This window comes from Meriones unguiculatus, chromosome 15 (assembly GCF_030254825.1).
Source record: "Meriones unguiculatus strain TT.TT164.6M chromosome 15, Bangor_MerUng_6.1, whole genome shotgun sequence".
NCBI lineage: Eukaryota > Metazoa > Chordata > Mammalia > Rodentia > Muridae > Meriones > Meriones unguiculatus.
The window spans coordinates 3,409,471-3,436,797 of NC_083362.1; the positions used below are offsets into that span (position 1 = coordinate 3,409,471).

General features: G+C 56.7%; 1 protein-coding gene across 4 annotated transcripts; it reads right to left on the minus strand.

Annotated features, from left to right (window-relative positions):
- Positions 1-27,320, minus strand: Micall2 (MICAL like 2). 4 transcript variants are annotated; one of them, XM_021640715.2, is made up of 17 exons: positions 27,013-27,320; positions 14,862-14,910; positions 11,770-11,911; positions 10,696-10,886; positions 9,918-10,033; positions 8,251-9,378; positions 6,024-6,292; positions 5,189-5,282; positions 4,646-4,776; positions 3,747-3,899; positions 3,542-3,606; positions 3,344-3,467; positions 2,790-2,880; positions 2,604-2,677; positions 1,980-2,094; positions 355-401; positions 1-203 (listed from the first exon to the last, which is right to left on the minus strand). In XM_021640715.2, exons 1-17 carry the CDS (start codon positions 27,153-27,155, stop codon positions 130-132), a joined length of 3,006 nt encoding a protein of 1,001 aa, XP_021496390.1. In that variant the 5' UTR covers positions 27,156-27,320; the 3' UTR covers positions 1-129. The 4 variants fall into 4 exon arrangements, with proteins under 4 accessions (XP_021496390.1, XP_021496389.1, XP_021496391.1 ...); XM_021640714.2 differs by having other exon boundaries at positions 3,747-3,902; XM_021640716.2 differs by having other exon boundaries at positions 3,747-3,902; positions 12,240-14,910; positions 27,013-27,112.
- Positions 27,321-27,327: the final 7 nt, after the last annotated feature.

The following is a 27,327-nucleotide window of genomic DNA, read 5'->3' on the forward strand; positions in this document are numbered from 1 at the left end:
TGGGAATGTCAATGTCTTTATTGAGGTTACAAGGCCCCAGAGTGCAAGGCACGGGCCCTGGTACCCCCAAGCATCCTGTCTGGGGCCACAGCACCAGTCTCTTCCTGAGAAAGGCCGGAGATATGCAGCTCACGTCTCGCCACCTTTGTTCTTCGGGGCCCAGATCTTGGAAAGTCGGAACTTGGACTTCTTCCTCTGGAGGCCTGAGGGGAGGACAGACGCCTGAAGTTTCCTGGTAGGCTCCTGTGTTTCCGTGGTCCCTGGCCCGGCCCATGCTGGGAGGCCCCGCCCCCACGGGTGTAGGGAAGACTGTCCTCTCCGTCCTCCCTGTCCCTTGCTGTGCTCCATAATTACCCAGGTTCTGGATCATACTCTCCAGCATTTGATCCTCCTCTTGTTCCCTGGAATGGCAACAGGATGACTGTGAGGAACGTGGGTGCTGGGGAGCTACAGAGAATGTGCGTTCTCTCCCTCTCTTGACACCTCAACACCAGAGTCAGCCCTACCTAGCCCAGGCTACCTCCTCTCCTATGAGAGACCCCACCCTTCCTCTCTTCTTCCCAGCCTAGCCACTCAGCAGTGACCTGGGGACCACAGGTGACCTGGTCTGACAATGGCTAAGGCCCTGTGTGGCCTGGCATTGGGCCTCATTTGACATGAGAGCTGAGCAAACAGCGCAGGCTTGTACACATTCATTTATGTCACTAACTGTCTCAGACTCCTGCCACATCTGGGACCACGGGGAAGCTCTGCAGCCACCAGAAAACACACAGCTGCACACCTCTGGTTAAAATTAAGTGCTAAGCTCTGCTGGATGGTGCAGGCCCATCATAGCAGCTACTTGGAAGTCTGGAGCAGGAGGATTGAGTTCAAAGCCTGCCTGGGCCAAAGAGTGAGTTCAAGGCCAGCCTGGGCAACTTAGTAAGACCATGTCTCAAAGTATCAACAAGCTATAGCACGCTAGCACCCTCCAGTGAGGGGCTAGGACATAGCTCACTGTTAGAGTACTTACCTAGAATCCCCCAGTGAGGGGCTAGGGTGTGGCTCAGTGGTAGAGCACCTGCCTAGAATCCCCCAGTGAGGGGCTGGGTGTGGCTCAGTGGTAGAGCACCTGCCTAGAATCCCCCAGTGAGGGGGCTGGGGTGTGTCTCAGTGGTAGAGCCCCTGCCTAGAATCCCCCAGTGAGGGGCTGGGGTGTGGCTCAGTGGTAGAGCCCCTGCCTAGAATCCCCCAGTGAGGGGTTGGGGTGTGGCTCAGTGGTAGAGCTCCTGCCTAAAGTCCCCCAGTGAGAGGATGGGGGTGCAATGGCAGAGCTTAATATTCATGAGGCAAAGTTTAATTCCTAGCAACACATGCAAGATAATATGTCACACACCATGTCACCACAACCACCATTATAGAGCAGTTTGTGCACAGAGAAGGACATGCCCAGCAGAAGAGGACACAGGCCCATAGGCCACCTAAGAGAGAGAGCTACAGGGCTGGGCTGCTTGAGAACACTCTGGCCAGCCACTGTCCTCACTCTTCAGGAAGACGGCCTGCATGGAAACGAAGTTTTAGGGGCTAAGGGATGGCTCGGCAGTTAAAGAGCTCTTAATGCCTCTTGCAGAGGACCCTGACTCGGTTCCCGGCACCAACATGGCAGCTCACAACCATCTATAACTATAGTTCCGGGGACTTGATGCCCTCTTCTGGCTTTCCTGGGCTCTAGTACATATTCTTGCAGGAACACAGGTGCACATATAAAAATAGTAAATAAAAGGTTTTTTTGAAAAAGGCACTCCAGGCTCAGCTAGCTGTTCAGCTTCACAGGCCACTCACGGCGGCCACTCTGGGGGAGAGGCAGGCCATTTCCTTCCTGAGCTGTACTGGGCAGTGCTGTGGGAAGGAGCCCCGTGGGAGGACTAGCCTCCCCCACCCTGACTCCTCCTGTGCAGTGCAGCCTGGGTTCCGCTGCCAGCTGGGGGCCCGTCCCTCACCGGAGCCGGTCCTCATCCAGGAAGTCAACGATGTCGCTGCGGTCATTCACGGTGTTCACGTACTGATTCAGCAGCTCCTGCTCCCGCTGGCAGTCCCGAGGAGATTTCAGACCCTCTGTGGAGACAGCCTGCTGTGAGCAGAAGCCCCATTCTGTTCAGGGACGGAATAACTCCCCTGCCTGGGTCAACATCTCCGCCGGACAGGAACGCTTGATCGAGGAACTTACAGAGTGGGCCAGATCGAGGAATGGACCATACAGCCCGAGTGTGGGGCCACTAGTCTGTCTTACCTATGGTTGAGGCAGGAGCCCTGTGGCCAGGATGTGGCAGGAAGGCTGTGTTCATCGCTTAAAGTGTCCCTCCCACGCCATCCCCTTGAACCTCACACTAGGAGGCAGAAGCAGGGGAAACACGCTGTGAGGCCCTTACTCTGCAGAGCCACAAACTCAGGTACAGAACAGCCAAGGCACTTGTCAGAGGTCACACAGCCAGAGGCATAGGAACAAAAGCCATAAGCCTCGTGGCTTAGCCACGGCCATCTCACGGGTCAGGGCAGGGCAAATGGGGAGGTTGGTACATGGGTCTACGGCTCTCAGGCCAGGCTTCCCGGGAACAGATGCACACCCGGTTTCTCCATCAGCCTGCGAAGCTCGCCCTGGAGGTCCAGCTGCTGTTCCTCCAGGCGCTGGTCCTTGGACCTGTGTAGGACACACAGGTCTGAGACTCAACCTGACCGAGCTGTCCCCAGCCACAACCACTGGCTGGTCCCCGCAGGGCACCGCAAGGCACTGCAAGGCTCAGGGTTCTCACTTATACATGAGTTCCGATTCGAGCCGCAGCAGCAGCTGCTTCTCGTGAATAAGCCGGAACCAGTCCACCATGAGGGCATCCTCGGCAGCGTCTGTGGAGAGACACAGCCAGCTAGGGCAGGGAGGCCGCAGAGTGTCTGGCACCCACCCTGCTGCTCAGGTTCAGACCTGGGGCAGAAAAATAGCTAGCTGGAGGTACTCAGGAGGGCCTGCAGACATCCTGGGCACGGCCAGTGTGCAACCAGCCAGGGATGGAGCCGGCCCCTACCAGGAGGGGGCCTGGCCAGTCTGCAGCCTAAGGGATGGCCAGCCAGTGTGGCCACGGCTGCCCAGTGTAGGTATGCCCAGCCTATGGGAACATGACCTGTCTATAGGGTACGGCCAGCTCATTGGCATGGCCAGCTGTGCAATGTGGCCAGCCACAGGGGGTGTGGACAGCCAGTAGCGGTACGGCCAGTCATTTAGGGGCATGAAAAGCTGATAGAACGTGACCACCAGCGGGTAATGTCAGCAGTGGGGCATCGCCACAGGCAGGGCACACCCCAAGCCGCTCACCTCCCTCAGCCGCCCGCAGCTTCTTCTCCAGCGCCACACCCCTGCGCTCCAGGGCATCCAGCTCACGCTCAATGTCCTGCAGCTGCCTCTGCAGCTCCTCCTGGGGGATGTAGCTGGGGTGCAGCTGGGGGAGCCGATGGACAGTGAGCACAAACACAGGACCAAAGCCCAGCCGCCACCTGAGCCCAGCTAACTCACCCTGACTGGGGAGATCACAGCCTCACCAGGAGCAGCGAGGCTACTGTCTGGGATCGCAGGCTTCTCTGGAAAACAGACAGACTGGGGCCCTGGGTCTGAGGACACCAAGCCCAACAGAGCCTGGGCATGGCCTAGCCCTCCAGTCTTGGCCGTGAGCCCAGCAGGCTTAGCACATTCCAAACAGAATGGCATCTCTGGGACTGACCTCCTGTCCCCCAGGTGGGTGCCTTCTCCTCCTCTCTCCAGTTCCTGGTCCGACCTTCCTGCTTCTTGGGCTCTGGCTGGAGCCAATCAGCAGAAACATCAAGACTGGGAGGGACAGCTAGTTTCTTGCGGTGTGCCAGAGAAGGAGAGGAGGCTGCTGGCACAAAGGGGGGAGGGGAGGCGTGTTGAGCCTGCTGGCCAGGGCCCTGCCGCTCAGAGGAGCCAGAGCTGTCCCAGGACAGCTGGTGTTGCAGTGCCATGTGCCTCCCAAGGTGCCCTGCCCAGGCTGGCCGTGTCCACCCAGGGAGACAGCATCCAACAGACCCACAAGGCCGGTGCTGCTGACATCACAGGATGTGACCTGGAGTGGCCTACAGAATATGTTAAGAGCAAGCATGATCCAACACGTGTTTACAGGCACACCTAAACACGCAGGTGCATACATGCATGTGCCTGACACATACATGTGCAGATATTCAGACTATGCCTGAACATGCCTCACATACATGCATCCCATGCATGAATACACAGGTACACATATACAGACCGTGTCTCACAGATGTACATTCTATGCCTGAACACACATGTGCGCACACACACACACTACACCTGAACATGCTGCATACACATACATCCCATGCATAAACACATTGAGTCCCATATCCAAAAGTGTGTGCATACATAAATCCTATGTCTGAATATGCATGTACACACATCCCCACATACGTATCTCATACATGACCATAAATATGCACACACCTATCTTGTGCCTGCATACATGAATGCACATTAAGCCCATTCAAGAATGCACATGCACACACATCCACACCAGATGCAAGCACCTGCTCAGGCTGAGCCTGACCCTTGTGTGTATACCCTGACCAGGACACACAGCGGTACCTGGAAGGCTGGGCCTGGAACCAGCAGGGTGTGGTGACCCCTTGCTCTGAATAGTGTGGACGCTGGAGTCACAGCTGCTGGAGACTTTTCTGGGAGTGTCCCCTGTCCTTGGCTCTTTTTGCTCCAGAGCCCTGGATGGAAAATAAAGTGAGTCCCGGCCCAGGCAAGGACAGCTCGGAGTCTCAAAGCCATACGCCTAGGCCCCAGGTCCACATGGTCTGAAGGAAGCCACCTGGCCAGGCCTGCCTCATCCTCTCATTCCAGGACTGACCTGTGGCCACCCCCAGGGAGTGGGACTGTGGCCTCCACATGCTCCCTGCAGGGGCTGGGTGCCTCAGGCTTGCAGGAGCCGAATGCACTGACCCCCACCCCCAAGCTAGGCTCATGCGAGCTGCCTGGCATGGCACCCTGGCTGCCCTGTGTCTGCCACATCCCTTAGGTCATCCCACTGGCATGAGGTGTCCCCGTCACTCTGAATACCCACAGGCACACGTGTGGCCCTGCCGGTAACCCCCACACCACTACCTCCCTGCCCCCCCTCACCTCCCAGCTGGGCTTCTCTTATCCACAGGCTTCAGGCGAGCCCTCCATGCTTCTGGCCCCTCCTCCTGGCCTTCCTGAGAGGTGGAGCCTGGACCTGAGGGTGGGTGAGACAAGTTGAGAAGTCTCTTCAGAGCCAGTTCAGCACACAGGAGAGCGGGGCTGTAGCCATGCTGGCAGTGTGCTGTGCACTCCCGGGGGAATCACTGCCCCTCTCTGGGCCTCAACTGCCCAACTGTCAAATGGGTGTTGACACAGAAGGGAAGCCCTGTGGACCGACTCCCGTGATGTGCTGAGGAACGACAGGGCATGGCTACCTCTCCATGGTCATCCGTAGCTCACACCTAACAGTGGGTCCAGCAGGAAACTCAGTCAGAGGGAAAGTTGCAAAGAGAGACCTTTGTGGTGCATGGTGAGCCCCACTCCCCCAGACACCACAGAAAAGGCAGGGGCATGCAGACCCAGGGTCTGGAAAGAATTATTGGGGGAGGGGAGGTGCAACAGGACCCCAGTCCTAGACAGGGACACTGTGAAGGTGGACAGGGCCTCCTTCTGCACCCCGGGGACACAGCTCAGGACAGAAAGCACAACGGTCTGGGCTTAGATATGGGGCAACGGTCCTGATGCGACCCTGGGCATATAAGCCACACAGCCACCCAGGGGCAGCAGAGGAAGACCCAGAGGATCAGGGATGCTGACAGCTGAGCCACAGAACTGCAGGCACCTGGAACACCCTTCAGAGAGAAAGGTGGCCCAGACACAGCGACACTGCAGAATGGCAGAGCCTGGGGACCCACACCTCTCAGCCCCACCCCCTCGGCCCATGAAAGGGACTTACCCTTTACTGCTGCCACCTCTGCTTGTGACCTTGAGCCAGCATCAGTCCTGGGAACCCCTGGAGATAGGCCCTGGCTCTTTTTGCCAGCTTGGAGTGATACAGATGCCCATGGAGAATTGCCCACACTCGGAGGGGCCATAGTCTCCATCTTTGAAGTAGAGCTGAGGGCCTGGGGGGTGGCTGAATGTGGCAGCTTGGCTGAGGGGGCGTTTGGAGGCACTTCGCTCTTGGGAAGGGTGACTGAGACAGAGGAAGTGGCTGGGGAGGGCCTGTGGGGAAAAGAGCAGGCATCAGCTGTGGGTGAATCCAGGAGTCACTCCCCCAGCCAAGATGCTAGTTGCCAGACTGACCCCAGTGAGTGGACGACAGTCAACCTCGGGCCAGATGGCCCATGGCATCTGCTGTGGCACATATGTGCTATTAAATCTGGTGTCCATTGGGATTAAAATGTCCCCAAAATATGCCATGCATGGGGTGCTGAGCTGAAGCACGCTGGAGGGCCCGGGCTGGTCTGCACTCGCCCCGCTCAGCACGTTACTCACAGGCTGAGCAGCCCAGCCAGGCACCAGCCCTTGACTGGGCTTCGGGTTCTACCTGCATTCCCGTAGGCAACACACATGCAGGCACACAGAGCCCAGGCACCGTGTGGCACCACTCCAAGCTCTGCTGAGCCGACTCTGCAGAGGCTCTTAGCAGAGCTTTCGGCGTCTCCAATCTTCTCCTGACCCTGGGACCGGCCCAGGGGCCTCTAGGCACCAAACGGGGTGAGGTCAGGCAGTTACAAGCCAGGAATGTCCCAGTTGGAAATCAAGGACCGACCTGGGACAGGGCCTCTTGACTCAACAGACAGCTGTGCTGGACTGAATGGGTACCCTAAGACTCACATCTGCTGCTGAGTCCTTGAGGAGCTTGGGGTGTGAGCTTATTTTTAAATAGTGCTGCGCGACTTTAATCCCAGCACTCGGGAGGCAGAGGCAGGTGGATGGAGGCCACCTGCCAGTTGGCCACCTCGAGAGCAAGTTCCCGGATAGCCAGGGTTATACAAAGAGAAGCCTTGTCTAAAAAAAAAAAAACAGTGCGGGGTGGGCTCAGTAGATGTGAACACATTAAGATGCAGTCACACTGGGGTACAGTGGTCCTCGATCAAATCCTTGAACCTTGTAAGAGACAGGCAGTGCAGGTGTGGTGGTGCACACCTGTGAGCCCAGCACTGGGGAAGCTGAGACAAGACGATTTGGAATTGAAGGTCAGCTTGTAAATTAGCAGGCTGGGCTACATGAGACCTTGTCTCAAAACACTAAAGGACTGAGCTGTCAAGACGGCTCAGTGGATAAAAGTGCTTTCTATGAAAGCCTGGCAGCCTGAATTCAACCCCCAGTACCCACATAAAGGTGGGAGGAAAAACCAACTCCATAAAATTGTTCTCTGACCTCTACATGACATTGTGACATGTGCACTTCTCCCCACTAATATATCACACATAATTTTTAAAAAAAAGGACCTGAGGTATGGCTCAGTGGTAGAGCCCCTGCCTAGAATTCCCCAGTGAGGGGGGTGTGGTGTGGCTCAGTGGTAGAGCCCCTGCCTAGAATCCCCCAGTGAGGGGCTGGGGTGTGGCTCAGTGGTAGAGCACTTGCCTGGCATGTGAGATACCCTCAACTCTATCTCCAACACTACAAAAGAAAAAAAAAAAGACAGAAGAGACAGCGAAAGCAGAGTTCATGCAACAATGGAATCAGAGATGGAGGGAGGCAGCCGCCAGGAAACTCTAGACGTTGGAGAGAGTGAAAGGACCCTCCTCTGGAGCCCCGGGTGGCCTGTCGCAGGACATGCTTCTACCACCGAAGGAGTGTGAGGAGTGACCCTACCCCCTCTATCTGCACCCTATGGTCAGAGTCTAATGGAGGACACTACAGGTGCCAGGCCTAAAGGGACCCTCAGCAGCCAGCTCCATTCATGCAAGTCACCCAAGGTATGGTGCCAGGCAGTGGGGCACCCAGCTCAACACCCGTTTTCCCGTTCTCAAGATGGCATGAGGGTCCTGGAGCAGCAGTCTAACAAGAGCCACCTGTAGCCACCAACACCTTTATCACCGTATTCCTACCTCTGCACCAGCCCCACCTCTGCTCCCAGATAAGGAGGCTAAGGCCCCACAGTCATGGAGGATCAGACTTCTCCATGTCCTGGTGGGCAGGTCACAGCCACATCCCACAGGCCTTCCACCTACCTCCTGGGAGCCTGGGTAGTAGCTCCTGTCAGCCCCGGCAGGGCCTTCCTGAGGACACTGAGTGCTTGCTCCCGGCTGCTTTCCTGGACAGGGGAATCCACAACAGCAGAGGCTGCCCTGGCAGAGGCTTTCACTGTGGTGGGGACCCCGCCAGCGGGGGCAGTCACTGCAGTGGGGACCCTGCTAGTGGGGACATTCACCACAGTGGAGACCCCGCCAGCAGGGGCAGTCACTGCAGTGGGGACCCCACCAGCAGGGGCAGTCACCGCAGTGGGGACCCTGCTAGTGGGGACATTCACCACAGTGGAGACCCCACCAGCGGGGCCAGTCACCGCAGTGGACATTCTGCCATCAGCAGCACTCACCACAGTGGGGACCCTGCTGGTGGGGGCATTCACCACATGGGGGGCCCTGCCATTGGAGGCAGTCACCACAGCGGGGACCCTGCCAGCAGGACTGCTGCTGGCTGGGGTTGGGCCCGGGGAACGGTTCTGGAAAAATTTCTCTCGGGCCTGCTGAGTCCTAGAGGCTGAGGGGGTCCAGGCTGTGGTGGCTGCTGTGCTTGGAGATTCTGTGCTGGAGTTGAGCTGAGTCTTAACACCTTTTGAAGCCGTGTGGCCTTGGGGTACAGATGGTTTAGAGTCCAGAGCACTTGGGGACACAACAGGATGGGAGCCGGCGGTCACTGTGCCGCTCTGGGCAGGTGACCATTGTGTTGCGGAGCTGTTGGTCACACGGGTGCTGGCCTTGCTGTTCACAGAAGTAGTGGCCACTGGGCTCGTGGGCAGCCTGGGCCCTGCAGGGCTCCCCACATGGACTTGGGAGGTAGCTGGAGGGTCAGGATCATTTCGGACAAAACCTTTGGCAGTCTTGTTGCCTACAGCGGGTTCCCAGGCTGCTGCCCTGGCCCTCAGCGGGGTCACCTCTCCGTTTGCCTCCTGAACCCTCCGTGAGATGCCAGTTGGCTTGTTGTCTGCAGCAGAAACCCCTGGCTGCCTCGAGGCCAGGCTTGACAACTTGGGGCTTGGAGAGGTGACTTCCGGGCCGTGATGCGTGCAGACAAAGACCCCCGGCTCTGCCGTGGCACGGTAAGCCCCTGAGTGCAGCGTGTTGGAACACTGCTTACACCTGTGGGAGGAAGCCACGGAGGCTCCGTCATTCATTCGCGCCCTCACTCATTGACTTCACGCTCCCAAAAGCACACGCTGCCATACCTCCATCATTCAGCAGGTGCTCGTTAGTGAGTTCAGGCACTGTGAGATGCAGCCTCACCTGGTGGCTTGTCAGGGTGTGGGCGCCACAGGGCGCCCAGACATGTCACTAGCTGCATACATAAAGACACACAGTGTGCCTCACCTTCAGGAGTCCAACCACCCCAAGACTGACAGGAGGACAGAGGAGTCACTCCTCGTCCCCCAAATCTAGACGCTCTGGGAGGCAGGAAGGAGATGACTATGGGTCACAGAGTTAAAACAAACAAGCAAGCAAGCAACACAACGGGCTGAGAAGACAAGGGAGACTGAGTCAGTGTGTCTGGAGGGACATCCCCAAGGGGGCATTAAAGGAGGATATCTGTGGCCAGTGGAAGACAGACGGGAGGCCCGTGGGAGCCAGGGGAGGTGTGTGAGCAAGAAAGTGACATCCCGACATGCGGTGGGGAGCCATACCTGAAGCAGCTCCGGTGGTAGAGCCGGCCATCAGCCAGGTGCCGCTGCACCAGGTGAACGTGCTTGCCGCAGACCCCACAGCTGCTGCTGACAGAGCTGCCCGCCGTCCCCAGTGCCTGCAGGGAGGGGTCAGGACCGTGGAGGGGCAGCTGGCACCTACAACCTCCCACCTCAGCCCAGAGGGGGCCAGCAGGCCCGCTCTAGAGGTTAGAGACCTGAGAGTGGCCCTGGAGAGCCAGGAGCCCGGGCATGGGCGTGGTCACACACTCAGGGTCTCCAAAGGGCCCTGTGGTGGAGCAGGAGACCGGACGCTGAGGATGCTGGGGACAAACCTAGTACCTCCTGTCACCCCTCCCGGCCCTGGGATCAGGCTACTCCCCCTGGCATCCAGGCCTGCCTTGCTCTAGCTCCAGGGACCCTAGAGTACCCAGTGAGGGCCAGCAGGGGGCACTCCCGCTCAGTGCTGCAGGGCTGGCCTGGGAAGCAAGGTCCAGTCCAGTGTCCCTTCCCATCCCGGAAACAGGACAACAGCCTAAACCAGCCCGGAAAGGTCTTTGGTTCCAGCTCCATTCCACTTGGATGACATCTTATGCCTCAGTTTACCCATTTGTAGTATGGGAACCACAGCTCTTTGCCATGCCTAGAAATGCTACCTCAGTGGGTGCGCTGGATATGAAACACGAGAAGGGGTGCTGTACCCTAAGACAAAATCCCCCACAGCTCTACCTTTTTGGATATGCACAGCCCTGCGATGCCCACTCAACTGAGCTATGCTTACAGCCTTTGGGGATGGCCTCTCCAAGCCACCGTCATTCCTCTGAACCACTAGGTTTGTCCTCGCTGGAGACAGTGGTGACCTCTGCGTTGGAGCAGGTGAGGGTAACTTGGTAGGCTCGGCCAGAACCTTCTTTCCAGAGAGTTCTTCAGTTGTGTCTGATGAGGGTCTCTTTATACCAGCCATGCCCCCAACTGGCACAGAAAACAGGGGTCAGGAGGCGCCCACCCAGAGCTTGCACCCTCTAAGAAGTCCTTGTGTGCACCCTGAAAGGCACGGGCCCCTAGGACAGCTGCTGGGACACAGCGCAGAGAAAGGGCAGCCTCAGGGCACATTTTTCCCAGAAAACCCTGGCCTGGCCCTCACCCCTTCTCCTAGCAAACAGCCCCATCTAGGGTCACGGAAAGGGACTTTTCTGTTTCCAAACCACCAGTTGGGGCTGGCCCTCAGCCCAGGGGGATTCCGGAGATTTCTAAAGCTTTAAGAGGAATGTGGTGCAGGGACACAAGCAGCTCCCCACTCGGAGGGCAAAGACCTGCTCTGTCCTCTCTGCCCTGCCCATCCCTGCCTCAGCCACACAGCTTCCGCTGCCGCAGTCAATCCAGCATCACGCAGGGGCTGCAAAATGACTCCAGCCACCGGCTGAGACCCTCAGGGTCGAGACAGGCAAAGAGGGTAAAAGGCCGGGACAGAGCATGTCTGCACCTAGGAGCACAGGGTGGACACAGCCGTGCTGAGTGTCTCCCGGCAGGACTAAACTGGGGGATAAGGATGCCCAGGGGGCCCTGGTCTCCTTGGTAACAGACACAGCTATAAGATCCACACGCGTGGTCTCAAAACGGTGCCCTCCTTGCCCCCTCTCATCACTACCCATCAGTGCTGGGGCATGAGGATGGAGGGTGGGCATGGAGACCAGGAGGGAAGACTGCAGGACGGGCTGGTGGCCCTGGCAGCATTGGCAGTCTCAGTCACGCCCCCGGCAGGGGAGGACCTGCAGGACGGGCTGGTGGCCCTGGCAGCATTGGCAGTCTCAGTCACACCCCAGGCAGGGGAGGGACCCTCTGGACCGGGACTCACTTGGGGAGCGGCCGTGGAAGTAGTTGTAATACTGAGACACGTAGGTGAGGATGCTCAGCCGGTCTGGAACCTTCAAGGCCACCATGTCCTCGGCCTCTAGCAGGGCAGGGATGCCCAACTGTTCCTCAGCCACCTGAAAGGCCTGGAAAGGGGCTCAAATCAGTGGGATAGCCCAGCTGAAAGAAGGGGGCAATGAAGCCTGGGCTTCAAGTCAGAGGGCTCCCGCCTGAGTGACCTCCCAGGCTCAGCTTGTCCATTTGTATAAAGGTTCAAAGTCCCAACAGGACTTTGTTCCTCAGGAGAGCAGACGGAGGGCAGGTCGTATGTTGGGGACAGGTGCTGTAAACTGAACCCATGACCTCCCACACGATAGGAAAGTGCTCTTCCACCGAGCCCACCCCCAGCCCCTCACTGGGGGATTCTAGGCAGGAGCTCTACCATGGAGCCACACCCCCAGTGCCAATACTCACCCTGGACTTGTGACCCTCCTGTCTCAGCCTTCTGAGTAGCTGGGTCTACAGGCTTGTACTGCCAGGCCTGGCTCTAGGAGGCTCTTGGAGTCTTGTCCTCACTCCACCCTTGGAGTTCATCACTTTGGAAACAGCGCCGAGCCTCCAGAGCCCTACTGAGCCAAACCTCATCTACTTAGAGCGGTTGTCTATGGGGCGCCTGACACCCCAAGCCAGGGAATGGGAAGCACTAGGCTGGGAAGGCCAGGATCCCCACAGAGCACCTGCTGCATACCAGACCCCATAATTGCCAGCGCAGTGCCTTTCCCACCTCCACCATCTGCTGCCCACCTCTAGGACCAAAGCCCATGGAGGCTCTAACTACTGACCTATGGCCTTGGTTGCCCTCCCCATCTGCTTCCCTTGCCAGGCAGCCCCGGGACACCCCTCTGTACTCCCTGTCTCCATCTGACTCTTGGCCTCACTGAGACAGCCACCTTTGGTTGCCAGTGACTTCCACCCACTCAAGCCCTCATCAGACTGCCAACTGTGGCTGCAGGTCTATCATCCCAGATACCTGGGAGGCCAAGGCAGGCTGATTATGAGTTCAGGGGTATTCTGGGCTACAGAGTGAGTTCAAGAGCAGCCAGGCCTACTTAGTAATATTATCTCAAAATAAAAGTTAAAGGGTGGTTGGGAATGCAACTTAGCCTTAGAGCCCCTGCCTAGAATGCCCGAGTGAGGGGGTGGGCTGTGGCTCAGTGGTAGAGCATCTGCCTAGAATCCCCCAGTGAGGGGCTGGGGTATGGCTCAGTATAATACCGGCCTAGTATGTGTGAAGCCCTGAGTTCAAATCTCAGGACTGCAAAACAGAATGCATAAAAAGTAAAGCTCCACCAGCTCCCTTTAGTCCAGGGCAGAGGCACTGATGTCATGGCCTTGGTGACGCCCCACATCCTGGTGACTCCGAGAGCTCTCCCTTAGTTCCCTTCACTGTCTCTCCTCTTCCACATGCCTGTGTGGCCTCCATATGGATGCCAAGTCTGGGTTCCTATGCTGCTGCCACATGTTCAGCTCCCTAGTGCCCCCATGGCACACTCATACCAAGCCTCAGATCTCCTCTGACCCGCACAGCAAGCCTAGTGCTTGGCCACTCCCACTGAGGGCCATTTGTGCCTTCTGTATGACCTCCTCGCCACACACTCCTTTCTCCTGCAGAGTCTGGGGATGGAGAGCCCCAGGTTCATGCTTCCCAGGAACCCAGTTTCACTGGCTGGGAGGGAGAGACCAAAGTCCTTCCTCTGCCATGCCCTGCACCTGCCTCGAGACCCTTAGCCACCGGCCAGCCCCTCAACTGTGTCCTTCCCAGCACTCTGCAGCCCCGAGGCTCTGCCCGCGCACCACTCCAGCCAGGATGACTGCCTCAGAGCATCCACACACCTGCCAGCAGGCACCCAGGCAGCCCAGCCCCCTCTCCTTAGCACGCATTCCTGTCTCAAGCCCAGGGCTGTTACAGCAGTGTCCCAGCGAGCCTGGCTCTGTGCTCCTGTGGTGCAGTCAACACCAGAGGAGCTGACTCTTGCGCACATGCATGTGTGTATTTTTTTGCAGGCATATACACATGGATGTGGAAGCCAGGTCAAGGCCAATGTCTCTCTCAATTGCTCTCTACCATGTTTATTTTTACATGCATGTGGGGGGTACACACATGTTCAAGTGTGTGCGGGTGTACATGTCAGATACTGTATGTCATGTGCCCATGTGTGTGGAGGCTGGAGGGTGACACCGATGCCTTCCTTGATCACTGTCCATCTTGTGTATTGATTCAGGGTCCCTCGCTTGAATCCCAAGTTGGCCAATGGGCTACTCTGGCCAGCCAGCTTGCTCCTGGTGTTCCCTGACCCCACCTCCCATGCGCTGGCATTACAGGCCAGCTACTACACTCATCCGGCAGTTACATGGGGGCTGGGGATCTGAACTTGGGTCTCCCTCCCTGAGCCATATCCCCAGCCCAACGTGCTGGGCTTAAAAGCATGTGCTGCCACCATGCTTGGCCGGGAACTGAGCCTTTAATTGTGGTTCATGATCATTAAGTCGCAGAGGCTGCCCTGCCTGGATAAAAAAGCCATCTCATGTCCACTGTCTCAGTCCTGCTCAGTGATGTCAGCTCAGGGGCCCACGTGGACATTGCTTGGCTCGGAGCAAGAACAGATACACTTCAGTCCATGGAACAGTGGGGCTTATTTTGTAGCAGGGGGAGTTAGGCTGGCACAAGAAAGGCTCTCCTGGTGAGGGTACAGATAGGTCTGGAATCAAGGGGCCAGGGAAGGTGGTCCCCCAGGACCAGGGAGCAGTCCTGTCCACCCCCAGGACCCACAGCTTGCAGTGGCCTTGCTCCGTCCTGGGTGGATCAGACAGGCCATCCACAGAGGAGGTTGGCTGCTACTTCCTGGGATCCCAGAGAGGGAGAGAGGGTGCCTGGGGCCTAGGATCTAAGATGAGGCCAAATCCCCAGGATGGAACCCCAGGATAGCCTAGGGGAAGGCTTGCTCCACTGAGGTGCAGTGGTTCTTCAGACATGAGGGGGGGTCTGAGGCAGAGGGCTTAGGGGACAGGGCAGTGGGCATCAGCTGGCCTACTCACCAGCTTGTTGTTCTCATAAATGTTTTCCTTCCGGAGGGCATTGAAGTTTCTGAAAGATAAAAACACTTGTGTCAAAAATAACAACAAAAAGCCTGTCACTGGTGGCACACACCTTTAATCCCAACACTCGGGAGGCAGAGGTGGGCAAATCTCTGAGTTTAAGGCCAGCCTGGTTTATAAAGTGAGTTCCAGGACAGCCAGTGCTACACAGAGAAACTGTGTCTCAAAGACAAATAAATAAACAAACAAAAACAGACAGACAAACGCATCAGCCTGATCTACATACCAAATAGGACAGGCAGGTGTATATAGGGAGACCTTGTCTCAACAAAAGAAAACACTTATGTCCAAAGCTACTCAACTCTAAGAAGGAAGTAAGGCCTCAGGGCCATTTTGCCCAAATGGGGAAACTGAGGCTAGGAGTGGGGCTGTGAACTCACTGTGAATTCCCAAGCAAATCTAAGATGGGCAGGCTGGCACCAGTTCTGGCCTACAGAGACCACAATGATGCCGCCACTGCCTACCACCCAGGTACAGGTGACCCACAGTAGGGCCCCGGCTTGGCCCTCACCTCCAGCCAATAAGGAGGCTGAGCCCTTGGTTGCTATTCCTGCCCCCATCAGATGTAGCAGAAGACAAATCCAGAGAAATACAACCACCAGCTCAAGACAGAGCTGGTCCAGTCAAGACAGAGCTCAGAGCAGAAAGGACGCTGTGGGGTGAACATGAGAGGCCCTGAGGAGCCGAGCCGGCACACAGAGGGATGACATGCTCCAGGGACAGCGCTGACTCTGTTTATGGATCTGGCCCCCTCTGCAGGGCCGCTGTTCTGAGCAACTTATACCTCCTAGATGCTCACAGGTCCGGCGGGCTGGGCACGGAGCAGAGAGGCTTTGGGACACATGCAAGACACTAGCAGGAGGCAGGGCCAACCACTCCATCTTTTATCCATGGGGAGGTGAGACTCGGTGTCCACCACATAGGTACCTGGTCCCTCGACTGGCTTCAGAATCGAGTCCATATGTGACCACCGGCTCCCAGGATGTACCCAAGGTGGGGCCCCGGACAGGAGAGCTGTCTTGGAGAGGCCAAGGGTGCCACCTACCCAGTGCCCAGTGGGCCCTAGACTCCATGAGCATGCCACGTTTCCTGACATGCCACAACACGGCAAACCACGGCCCAGCTGAAAGCTGCCTTGCCCAGCCCCATCTTGACAAGAGAGGCCCGCCAGAGCCTGTTGGCATCCCCAGGGAGGCTGGCTGAAGAGCAACTGCCCTTCCATCCGCCTGCGGCCTGTGGGTCCCAGGAGGTGCTGCCGCCATCGGGGTGACCTAAATTGTTCGGGAAGCTTCCTGGCACGGAGGAAGGGTCTCTGACCGAACACCGTGTCCTGTTTCTTAGAGTCTGCCTCTGGCAGGCCACTTCCCTTGGGACCCCAGGCTCCCTGCCTGTGAGGACAGAATTCTTCTTTTCCTTGGTCTTCTCTTGCTATTTACAGTATTCGTTACAGTGTCTCTATTCAGCCAGCGCGTGTGAGTGGGCCCTGGTGCACCACGCATGTGTGCAGACGTTAAGAGTATGCTCCCTTCTTCCACCACGTGGATCCTAACCAAACTCAGGTCTTCAGGCTTGGAGGCAAGCCATCCGAATCGTCTGGTTTTGCTTTCTGTTTTCTGGCGGTGCCGGGAATTTAACCTAGGGCCCCACCCCTCACACATGCTAGGTAAGCACATTACCACTGAGCTACTTTCTCGGCCTTCTACGTGTGGGCGTGTTTGTGTGCAGGCAGATGTGAGTCAGTGTCAGTGTCTTTTGCCATCACTCTCAGTGAACCTGTTGCTCACTGGTTGAGCTAGGGGACCAGTCAGGGAACTCCAGAGATCCATCCTCCTGCCTCCAACCACCACCTCAGCAGTGAGATTCGGGCCACTGCATCTGCCCTTTGTCCATGAGTTCTGGGCCTCGAACTCAGGCCCTCGTGCATGTACGGCAAATGCTTTACCGACTTAGCTGTCTCCTCAGTCCCTCCTCCCCCTTTCCCTTCCTCTTGCTCTTCTCCCCTCCTCCCTCCCTCCTTCTTTCCTTCCCTGAGGTTCTAATAACAGAGATTTAGGCCCTCATCCATGCTAAAAAACACCTTTTACCACTTGGCTCCATCCCAGTCCCAAATGTAAGTCTTGTTCAATTGGCCAGATGTGACAGTCACATTCCCAGGACACAGGCACACCTCAAACAATAAAGAGGGAAGGCTCTGGGCGCCCACAGCCACCCGACCTGGGACAGCCTGGTCTGAAGCCAGACTGCCAGCAGAAGCCAGGCCTTGCCCAGTTCTGTGCCATGAGGACCCTCGGAGGCCTGGGCTGCATTTTGTAACTAAAATGCGATGGGTCAGTCCTGTCACATAGTGGGGTTCAGAGCTGCAGTGTGTGTGTCCCGCTCCCTCCTTACAAAACCTCCCCTTCAGCTATCAGTGCAGCCAGCCAGCAGCTGCCAGTTACCCGGCCCTTCAGGAAACTCTCAGCATTTCCGGCCAGGACCACCTCCGATAACGCATTCCAGATGCCAGGACCACCCACACAGTGAGAGGTGGGCCAACAAAGGACAGGGGCAGGGAAGGGGCGGGTTTCAGCCCCCGGACATGTGGGTGGACGCCATCCACCTGAGCCTGTCCCCACATGCAGGGTGTCCCTAGACTGCTCAAGGACTGGAGTGTGCCTGTCCAGCCTGCACTGGACAGCCCAGAGTCCTCTGGCCACTGTGGTCCCTCCCATCCCCCACCCCTTTGAAGCACAAGCCCTTCTCCGGCGCCCAGGGTCACTGACCTCGATGGCTACTGCTAGGAGGCTGGAAAACAAGCTGTGTTTTGTTTCTAAACAGAAGAGGAAGAGGTGGTTGCTGGCCTCCTGCTTTCACCTCTGTCCACCCAGGGAGCCCAGGGCCCCCCTGTGGCCCTGCTTTGTCATCTCACTCATAGGTCCAGGTACTTCAGAGCCCTTCCAGGCCCCCAGCAGAGCGGCCGCACTCTGAGAAGGGGCATGGTACACCGATCGAGACAGGCCATCCGTTTCCATCTAATTCTCAGGACCAAGCATAAACGGCTTCCCTGGGCCCAAAAGGTCTCCATGACCACACGGAACCACCCTGGCCAGTCCCTCCAGTTACCACAGCCTGTTGACACCAGGCCCAGCCTCCGGACCTCAAACCAAGCTGTTCCCTGTCTCTGCCTGATGAACTCTGCAGGGTCCCCCGAGAACACTCAGGTCCCCAAGTGGACATGTGTGTGCCTTTGCTTTCCCATGCCCTGAGCTCATGTCGCCCTCGGCATGGGGTACAGAAGGCAGCCCATCCGTCCCTGAATTGCTGAGGCCTGAGCTAGTGTGCCAACAGCGGGCCCATCAGGATGCTTTCTCACTATTATTACTGTATGGACACACGACACGGAGGGCGGCGTGTCTGCTTCAGCTTATGTGTTGACATCAGAGGACAGCTTTGTGGAATTGGTTCTCTCCTTCCACTTGTGTGTGGCTGCTGGGGAGCAAACCCCGGTCCCCAGGTTTGTGCAGAAAGCACCTTCACCCACTAAGCCATCTCTCTGGAGTCTGGGTGTGACTTTACTTATTTATGCTTTAAAAGTTTATTTATCTTTATTTTGTTTTGTTTTGCTTTTTTTCAAGACAGGGATTCTCTGTGTAGCCTTGGCTGGCCTCGAGCTCAGAGACCCACCTGCCTCTGCCTCCCGAGTGCTGGGACTGAATGTGCCCAGCCTTATTTTTATTTTGAATGTATGAGTATTTCGCCAGCATATATGTCTTTGTACCACATGTGTGCAGTGCCCTCAGGGGCCAGAAGGCGGCGCTGGATCCTCTGGAACTGGAGTTACAGACAGTTGTGAGCTGCCGTGTGGGTGCCGGCGCTGAGCCCCTGCTTGAGCAACCGATGCGTTTTTAACTGACGAGCCATCTTGCCAGCTCCTAGAAATTCATTTTTGAGATGGGAACTCACACAGCCCAGGATGGCCTCAAACTCACTTTGTGGCCAAAGACAACCCTGAACTCCTGCCTCTACCTCCCAAGCACTAGGATTACAGGTGTAAGCCAGGCCTCGGAGTTCAGACTGAACCTACCAAATCCGGGGCTCACCATCTTAGCAGGAAGCCCTTCCCAGCAGCTTCCCAGCGAACACTAAGGGTCCAGCAACATACCCTGTCTGTCTCAGACAGCCCAGGTTAGACTCCCTACCTAGCTGTGCTAGCTAGTTTTGATGTTAACTTGACCCAGGCAAAGGTCACCGGAAAGAGGGAATTCAATGAGAAAATGCCTCCCATCAGATTGCCTGGAGGCAAGCCTGTGGGACATTCTCTTGATTAATGATTGATGTGGTAGGGCACAGCCCACTGCGCCCCCTGAGCAGGCGGCCCTGGGTGATGTAAGAAAGCTGTGTAAGTCATGGGAGCAAGCCCCCGGCTATGCTCCTTCACGGTCTCTGCTTCAGGGCCTGCCTCCACCTTCCTGCCTTCACTTCCCTCAAAGTGAACTGTAGGTATAAGCCAAATACACTTTTCAGATGCTGAAGCCAGGCCCGGCGTCTCTCTTCCCGCTGCCCGTGAGCGGGATGTGGAAGTCCCGCTCCCCCAGCACAGGTCTGCCTGCGTGCCACCATGCTTCCCCCATGCTGAAAATGGACAAAACCCTGAACTGTAAGCCAGCCCCAACTAAACGCTTTCCTTTGCAAGAGCTGCTGCGGTCATGGTGCCTCTTCACAGCCATAGAACATTTGCTTTTGGTCTCGGTGTTTCTACCACAGCAACAGAAACCCTAGTAAGACAGTCAGCAAGGCCAGCGTTGAACTTCTGATCCTCCTAGCCCCTGCCTGTTGAGTGCTGGGATTACTTTTGCCCCCGTGCCTCACTCTCTTCTTTGTCTCTAAAAGCGCTGATTTTAGCTCAGGCCAGTGAGATGAGCACAAGCAGGAGGAGACCCGACGCCTTCACCTTCGTTCTTCGCCATGTCCTTTACTTTGGGCCAGCCGTCTGCTGACCTCCACATGCAGGCCCACCCATCGCTCCAGACAGGTCTGTCTAAAACCTGATGGTAACTATCCCCTGTCCACACAGGGCTGAAGGCATGACACCCAGTGCATCAACTCTTCCAGTCCTACTCCAGACCCCAAAAGCCACCTCAAGTTCTCCATCAGGTAACCTCTATCAAGCGAGTCATGACCCCTTTGGGGCTGTATGTCAGAAATCCTACATATCAGATATTTACGTTATGATTCATAACAGTAACAAAATCACGATTATGAAGTGGCAACAAAATCAGTTGTGGGGGTCACCCTAACATGAGGAACTAGGCTAAAGGGTCACAACACTAGGAAGGTTGCCAGCCAGTGCCAGTGCTGTGCAGCCATTGCCTAAAACCTACGGTCTTCCTGCGCTCTGACAACAGCAGAGTATCACAGGGTAGACCCCCCCACCCCGCTCCCCAGTGAGGATAGCAGCTCACGATGATGATGGTAGCCGAGCTGCACCGGGAGTGCGGGCACTCACCCCACCACTCTCACCCCGCTACCCCACCCCCTCTCTAAAACGCCACTGTTGCTCTCTCCAGGGAGGGCCGCTGTGGGGCTCTGGAGATGGCTCAGTGCTGAAAGTCTTCGCTGAAAAAGCGTGAGGACCTGAGTTCAAGAGGCAGAACCCACCGGGCTTGGTGACGCTCGCCTATGATCCCAGCACTCGGGAGGCAGAGGCAGGTGGATCTCTGTGAGTTCCAGGCCAGCCTGGTCTACAAAACAAGTCCAGGCCAGCCAGGGCTACACAGAGAAACCCTGTCTTGAACCTCCCACCGCCCCCCCAAAAAAAGATGGGCATGTGGGCAGGGCCTGTTCAGAGGCTGTGGGAGAAACTGTGCTCATGTCTGCTGGCTTGGGTATAGCCCGCTGCAGTCTCTCACGTCCTCACACCCTCAGCCTCTGTGTGTATCTCTAAGTCCCTCAGCTTAGGGACACAGGTCCCTCAGGGCAGGCGACCCTAACAACCTCATGTTCACTTGATCACATCTGTGATGACCCTGTCTTCAAATCCAGGTACACTGGGAGACTAGGATGCTGTTGAGTATGCACCTGAAGAGGGCACCAGATCTCACTAGAGATGGTTATGAGCCACCATGCGGTTGCTGGGAATTGAACTCAGGACCTTTGGCAGAACAGCCAGTGCTCTTAACCTCTGAGCCACCTCTCCAGCCCCTATCTTTGAATTTTTTTAAACGGTTTTTTAAATTTTATTTTGTGTGTGTGAGCATTGTGGGTACACGTATGTCTATGCACCATGCACATGCCCAGTGTGCCGTGGAGGCCGGAAGCTGGCATCGGATCCCCTGTACCTGGAGTCACACATGGTTGTGAGCTGCCATGTGGGTGCTGGGAACTGAACAGGTCCTTCTCAAGAGCAACAAGTGCTCTCAACCCCCGAGCCATCTTTTCAGCCCCAGCTTCTTTTTTGAGACAGAGTCTCTCCCTGGCTGGAGCTCACCAAATAAGCTAGACCGGTTGAGCAGAAAGCCCCAGAAATCCCCCTGTCTCCTCCTGCCTGGCTCGGGAGCTTGCACCACCTTGCCTGGCTTTCCACATAGGTCCTGCCTCTTTCTCTCTTCTTCGAAGCTGAGGTCAAAGGCTTGCACCACCACTCCCGGCGCCATATGCCTGCCGTAAACCTCCAACTTCACTCACTTTCTTCCAGTACTAGGGATCGAACCTAGGGCCTCACACATGGCCGGTCTCTACCACAAAGCTTCAGCCCCGGCTGTCAGCCTCACGTTCATAGAGCCTGGGTCTCCCTGGAGACACAGTTCAGGCTTGCTTGGAACTTACACCACCACCCAAACCTGGAACTTGAGATCCCCCTGCCTCAGCCGTACAGGCTGGTGTTTGCTAGATTCCTTCGCTGGGGACATCCTAAGTAAGGTTTGGTTGGCATTCTCTTACCCTTCTGTTTTCTCCCTTTCCTTGATTTCCTGTCTGTTGAGGCACGCTCATGTGGATGCATGAATGTATGAGGACACATAGAGCCCAGACCTTGACTTTGGGCGTCATTTCTCAGGAGATGTCCATCCCAGCTTTTGAGGCAGGGTCTCTCTCTCAATGGGGCGTGGAGCTTGCCAGTTAGAACAGGCTGGCTATCCAGCAAGCGCTGGGAGCCTCGTGGCTCCACCTCCCACCCCGGCACTGGATTACCGGTACACATCACTGTCCCTGGCTTCTGTACATGGGTGCTGGGGATCGAACTGGGCTCTCATGTTTACAAGGCAAAACCAGGCCCTATTGTATTCCATTTCATCACAAACAGATTAAATGAAACTATGGAGTTAAGAAGCCACCCAACATTGTGTGGATGGCCGCACAACCAGGCCACCACCCACCAAATACAATGACGCCCCAGCCCTGTGAGCTTTGGCTGTGGAGGAAGCAAACCTCCAGCCCCACTCCCCGACCCAGGCACCTCATGGGACCCCTTGGGAATAGTTCCCCCACCCCTTCTGAATTCCCCCGTGGCTGACTTCATGTTCTTGTATTTCCTGGAAGAAAACTCAACTATGCAGGGTGGGCACCAGGCTGGGGAGGGGGGTGGATTTCCCAGCTCCATGTTATCACTAAGCAAATCCAGCACATCTGGAGTTAATCCCATTGGCAAAAAGGCAGAGCGAAGAGACAGTTTAGAGAGAGGCCTGCAGTTCCAAAGTGGAGAGAGGAGCTTAGGTTGAGTGTGAAACCAAGAGTGTGAAACAAACAGGATAGCAGGGAGATCAGCCAGGAGACCCGGGAACTAGGCACAGGGAACAAGGCCTCTGGAAGGCCAGCGGCAGGCTGGGTTGTCTCCTGGAGGGCAGCAGCCCCCTCCCACTGCCCTGGACAGTTTTAGCCGGAAGGCAGTGGCAGGGGTCTGGGCAGCCAGCCTCAGGCTGGAGAACAAGAAGGCCTCTGTGCCCAAGACGCTTCCTGCTGGCCAAACCCTGTGTGGGAGGGGAGCTCAGCTGGCCTTGCCTGGTCCACTCCCAGCTCTGGCCAGGGAAGCCTCAGGATAGAGCACCCCCTGCAAAACCCCTGACCAGGGAAGTCTAGAGTGTCAGAGGCCCCCCCACAAGGGATCTGGGAAGGCTGTGTCAGCCACCTGCTGCTTCTAGCTGTGGCCTTGACACTAGTCTCCGGGGCTGGAGGGGCCTTGGGGACCTTCAGGTCACCCCACCAGTGGCCAAGAGCTGGAAGTATCCACAGAACTCCAGCTTTACAGGAGGCGTGGTGGTGCATACCCATAATTCCAAGCACTCACTGTCTAAGGCGCGGGGGACTACCCCAAGTCTGAGCCACTCTCCGAGCTACACAGTGAGTTCTAGACCAGCCTGGACTGTTTACCAAGATCCCGTCTCCAAATAAACAAGAGAACCCCAACACTGGGGCTTGGTTGGTAGGGAACTTGCTTAGAATGCACAGTTCCCTGGGTTCCACCTATCCCCAGCACTGCATAGACAAAAGCCCGAGGATCTCTGTGAGTTTAAGGCCAGCCTGGTCTACAGAGTGAGTTCCTGACCTTCAGAGATGTATAATGAGATTCTCTGTCTCAAGAAAGAAAAGAAAAGAAAGAAAGAAAGAAAGAAAGAAAGAAAGAAAGAAAGAAAGAAAGAAAGAAAGAAAGAAAGAAAGAAATTGGCAAAACAAACAGCTCATTGGGTAAAGGCTCTTTCATACATGTCTCACAACCTGAGTTCAATCTCAGAAGAGAGGGGAGGTTCCTGAAGCCACCTTCCCCACCTACCTCTTGCTCATACCCACAGGATGCTATGCCCCTGGCCTCATAGATCAACTAGAGCCCTATGGCTGCTCCTGGTGAGGCCCAAAGGAAGGCCAGCCACTCTGTGAGTCCCACTTGGGGCAGGGCTGCTAGCCGGAGGCGGGCTGGGCTGCTGTGCCAGTGGCTCCCCAGCTCTAACCTGGCAGCAGCAGGGAGGCCTCACTGTAGAAACGGTCCCTGAGCGCAGCACCCTGGAACTGTAGAAGCCCAGGCTCTGCAGCAGGGGCACGCGGCATGAGGCAGGGGCTGGGCCAGGTGGCGTCACTGGTGAAGTCTGGTCCTTCAGACCTAGCGATGTGGGAGGGACTAAGACACAGCACACGTGAACTCACCGCCTGCAGCCTGGCCCCACCTGGCTGGCTCCATGCCCAGGCTCGCTCCCTCACAGCTGTGCTCTACCAAGGGCCACAGGAAGCACACTCAGCAGGCAGGAGGAACCTCTGAGGTCAGACAAAGGGAAGGACTTCCTGGTGGCAAAGCTAAGGATAAGGAGACAGGATGTCCACCTTCCTGCTGCCAGAGGGTCTTCAGGGGAAGGAGAAGTGGACTAGGGCACTGGGGAGCTGTGACCCCCCCCCCCAGCCCTGCCAAGATCTGAGCTCGGGCTCCTCGGAGAGGACAGCCCCTCTGGACCTGTGGTCCATCACACTTTTCCTTTCCAACTCTGCAGTGAGACACCCCCCCCATCCCAAGCCCCATCCCCACGGGGGCCGGAGCATGGCAGGACCCAGGCTGGGGGCATTTTAAACAGTTGCATTTATTTATTTGGAGGAGGAGTGCAGATGTGCACACATGCAGGTAAAACGACAACTGGGAGTCATGGCTCTCCTTTTGTCTTGGGGGTGAGTGCTGCAGATCCAAGGGAGGTCACCGGGCCCAGCAGTAAAGCCATTTCCCTACTGGGCCATCTCACCAGCCCACCCCGGGGCTTTGAACGCTCAGAATCAGATGGCACAAGTCCTTCCCTCGCACCCAGCCACACTTTAGAACAGTGCTTGTCAGCCTTCCTAACACGGCCCTTCCATACAGCACCCCATGCTGTAGTGGCTCCCAAGGATAAAATTCTTTCCTGCTACTTCGTAACTGCGATTTTGCTACTGTTGGCTACTGTTGTGAATCGTAAAGTAAATATTTGTGTTTTCCGATGGTCTTAGGCGACCCCCATGGAGTCACAGCACACAGGCCGAGAACCACTGCTTTGGAAACACATCAACGGCTATAGTTCCTGCCAAAATCTCCACCTCTTTTCACGTGTCTACACCCAGGAATATGTGTCCTCAGGTTCCCAGAGGCCAGGTATCCCGTGTCAAGGTGTAGCAGGGTCATACTTGCTCCCGGGGGAGGGTCCTTATCTCTCCCAGCTTCTGGAAGCTCCAGGGTGTCCCAATTCTGTCACCTCCAAACTCTGTCCAAAGACACAGAAGTGCCTACCAAGCTTCTATCACAGCTACTGAGCCCCAGCAGCATGGCCTTATCTGTGGGGCCCCAGCTACGCAGACAAGCCACCTTCAGGTCTCCTCACGGCACTAACTAACTAAAGCTAACTATCATCTTTAGCTGGGACGGACAGCAAGGAAGTCAGCACCCGGAGTGGAACTGAGCAGGCGCCTCTTCCTCCAGCCTCCTTCCTCCCACAGCGTCTTGGTTCCCTGTCATCACCTTGAACTTCTGTCTGAGACCAGGAAGTTGCTCCCTTCACTTTGGAGGCTGAGGAGATCTTAGACAGTATACAGCAGGTGCCCGGTAAATGAGCAAATATTTAACACTTGCTCATGCCAGCACGTACACGCAGGCACAAGCATAGGCGTACACGCAGCTCTGCGTGTACACCCCTCCCCCTCGGCAGGGACTATGTGCCAGGCCAGGGGCACACACACCCCTGCCTTGGAGCAGAGGGGAACCCTGTATTTGCAAAGGCCCTGTCCAGTTACCAACGGAGGCTGCTAGGCCAGCCAAAACTAACAGCACCGTCTCCTCCATCTGAAAACTTGTCACATAGTTTTCACCTAGGCTCCCCACTCTGGATCATCGTCCAGCACCACCTGGGAAGACCTGGCTACCCACACGGCCATTCCAAGTCCATCTCCTAAGGTCCACATCCCTGGCCCAGCATCCATCGAAGCTCAGCAGCACGCTTTCCATATGACTGAGCTCACACCAGCCATCTCCCCGACAGACTCATGCCATGGGGCCTCCTCAAGCGGCTCCCAGGGGCGAGGGGTATATTTCACAACCACAGGGCAGAATACTACTTCTTGCTCAAGATTCCCACTTCCCGAGCAGAGCAAAGCTGGGCACAAGGGAGCCGGACAGACCAGGCCTGCCTCTGCCTGGCTGGCTGTGTACTCTGAACAAAAGGTTTGTGTGTGTGTATGTGTGTGTGTGTGTGTGTGTGTTTCCTTTTCTGAGCCTCAGTTTCCCTGTCTGCACAGCAAGAAGCCTGACTGAGGCCGGCTCCACAGTTGCCTCCAGCTTCACTCAGCCTCAAGACCTCCCTGGAAAACACTCCCAGAACAGCAGCTCTGGCTCTAGCTGTCTCAGGACAATCAAAGCTTTGCTCAGAAGAGCATGGGCAGTAGGTGATCTTGTCCCATTCCAGGACTCTGGCCATCAGCCTAACTTAGATCCCTGTAATAGACAGTCTGCCAAAGAGTCTGCTAAGTGAGTAAATGATAGAACAGATTCAGCTGTGGGCCGAGACAAGACAGAGGCAGCGTGTTCTTCCCAGCCTCCTATGCCAAGACTCTTTTTTTATAGAGGGCTTTAGACCCCCCTCCCCTCCCCCCTCCCCGCAACTTCCAGGGATGGTAGTCCAGTCTCCTTTTTCTCCTGCCACCCTAAGGTGCTAAAAGACTTGGGCCTCCCTCTTTGATTGATTTCCCAAAGATGCCTGAACAGGCTGGGGGAGGGGCAGCGATCCCACCATTAGTCTCAGTGGCTCTGATCTTGGGGCCAAACCTCAAGACAGTACAGGGTCTCAGAAGGCCCCCATGAGCTGCTCCTTTGCCCTTTCTCAGGGAGCCAGGGGAAGGCGGACACTGCCCTGAGTCACCACTGACTAAGCCGGCTGGACAGCCCACGTCCTGGCCCCTGGCCCAGCTGCATTTGGTGGCCTGCACAGAGGCCACTTGACTGCCGCAGCCTTGGGGGGCCACCGAGTGAGCTGTGCCTGCAGGTCTCTGCCCTGCCCGGGTGGCTCATTGAGAGAGGTGTGTCTGCAAACTCTGACCGGGATCCCGGGGCAAGCGAGACCTCAGTTTCCCGTTTGCAGCAGCACCTCAGAGACAGACAGAAAGGTCAAAGAGCACTCACATAAGGTCGGGCCGGTGTCGGTGCAGGATAGCGCAGAAGGCCAGGCCATCGCGGAACGAGGTGGTCATGTTGGTGATGCTCACGTCCCGGTAGCCCTCGCATTGCTGCCGGCACCATTCTTGCAGGGCTTTGATGGCGGCCATGCGAGCGGCGGGACGGGACGGCGGCTCGAGGAACTGGCCACAGACGTGGAGGCCAAGACGTGGAGGAGGCCCGGACCCGCAGACCACCAGCCAGGCTGGAAGAGGAGAGCGCCCGGGAGCGGGAGACCGGCGCCCAAAACTGCAGCCGCCTGTGAGGACGCCAGTCCCGCCC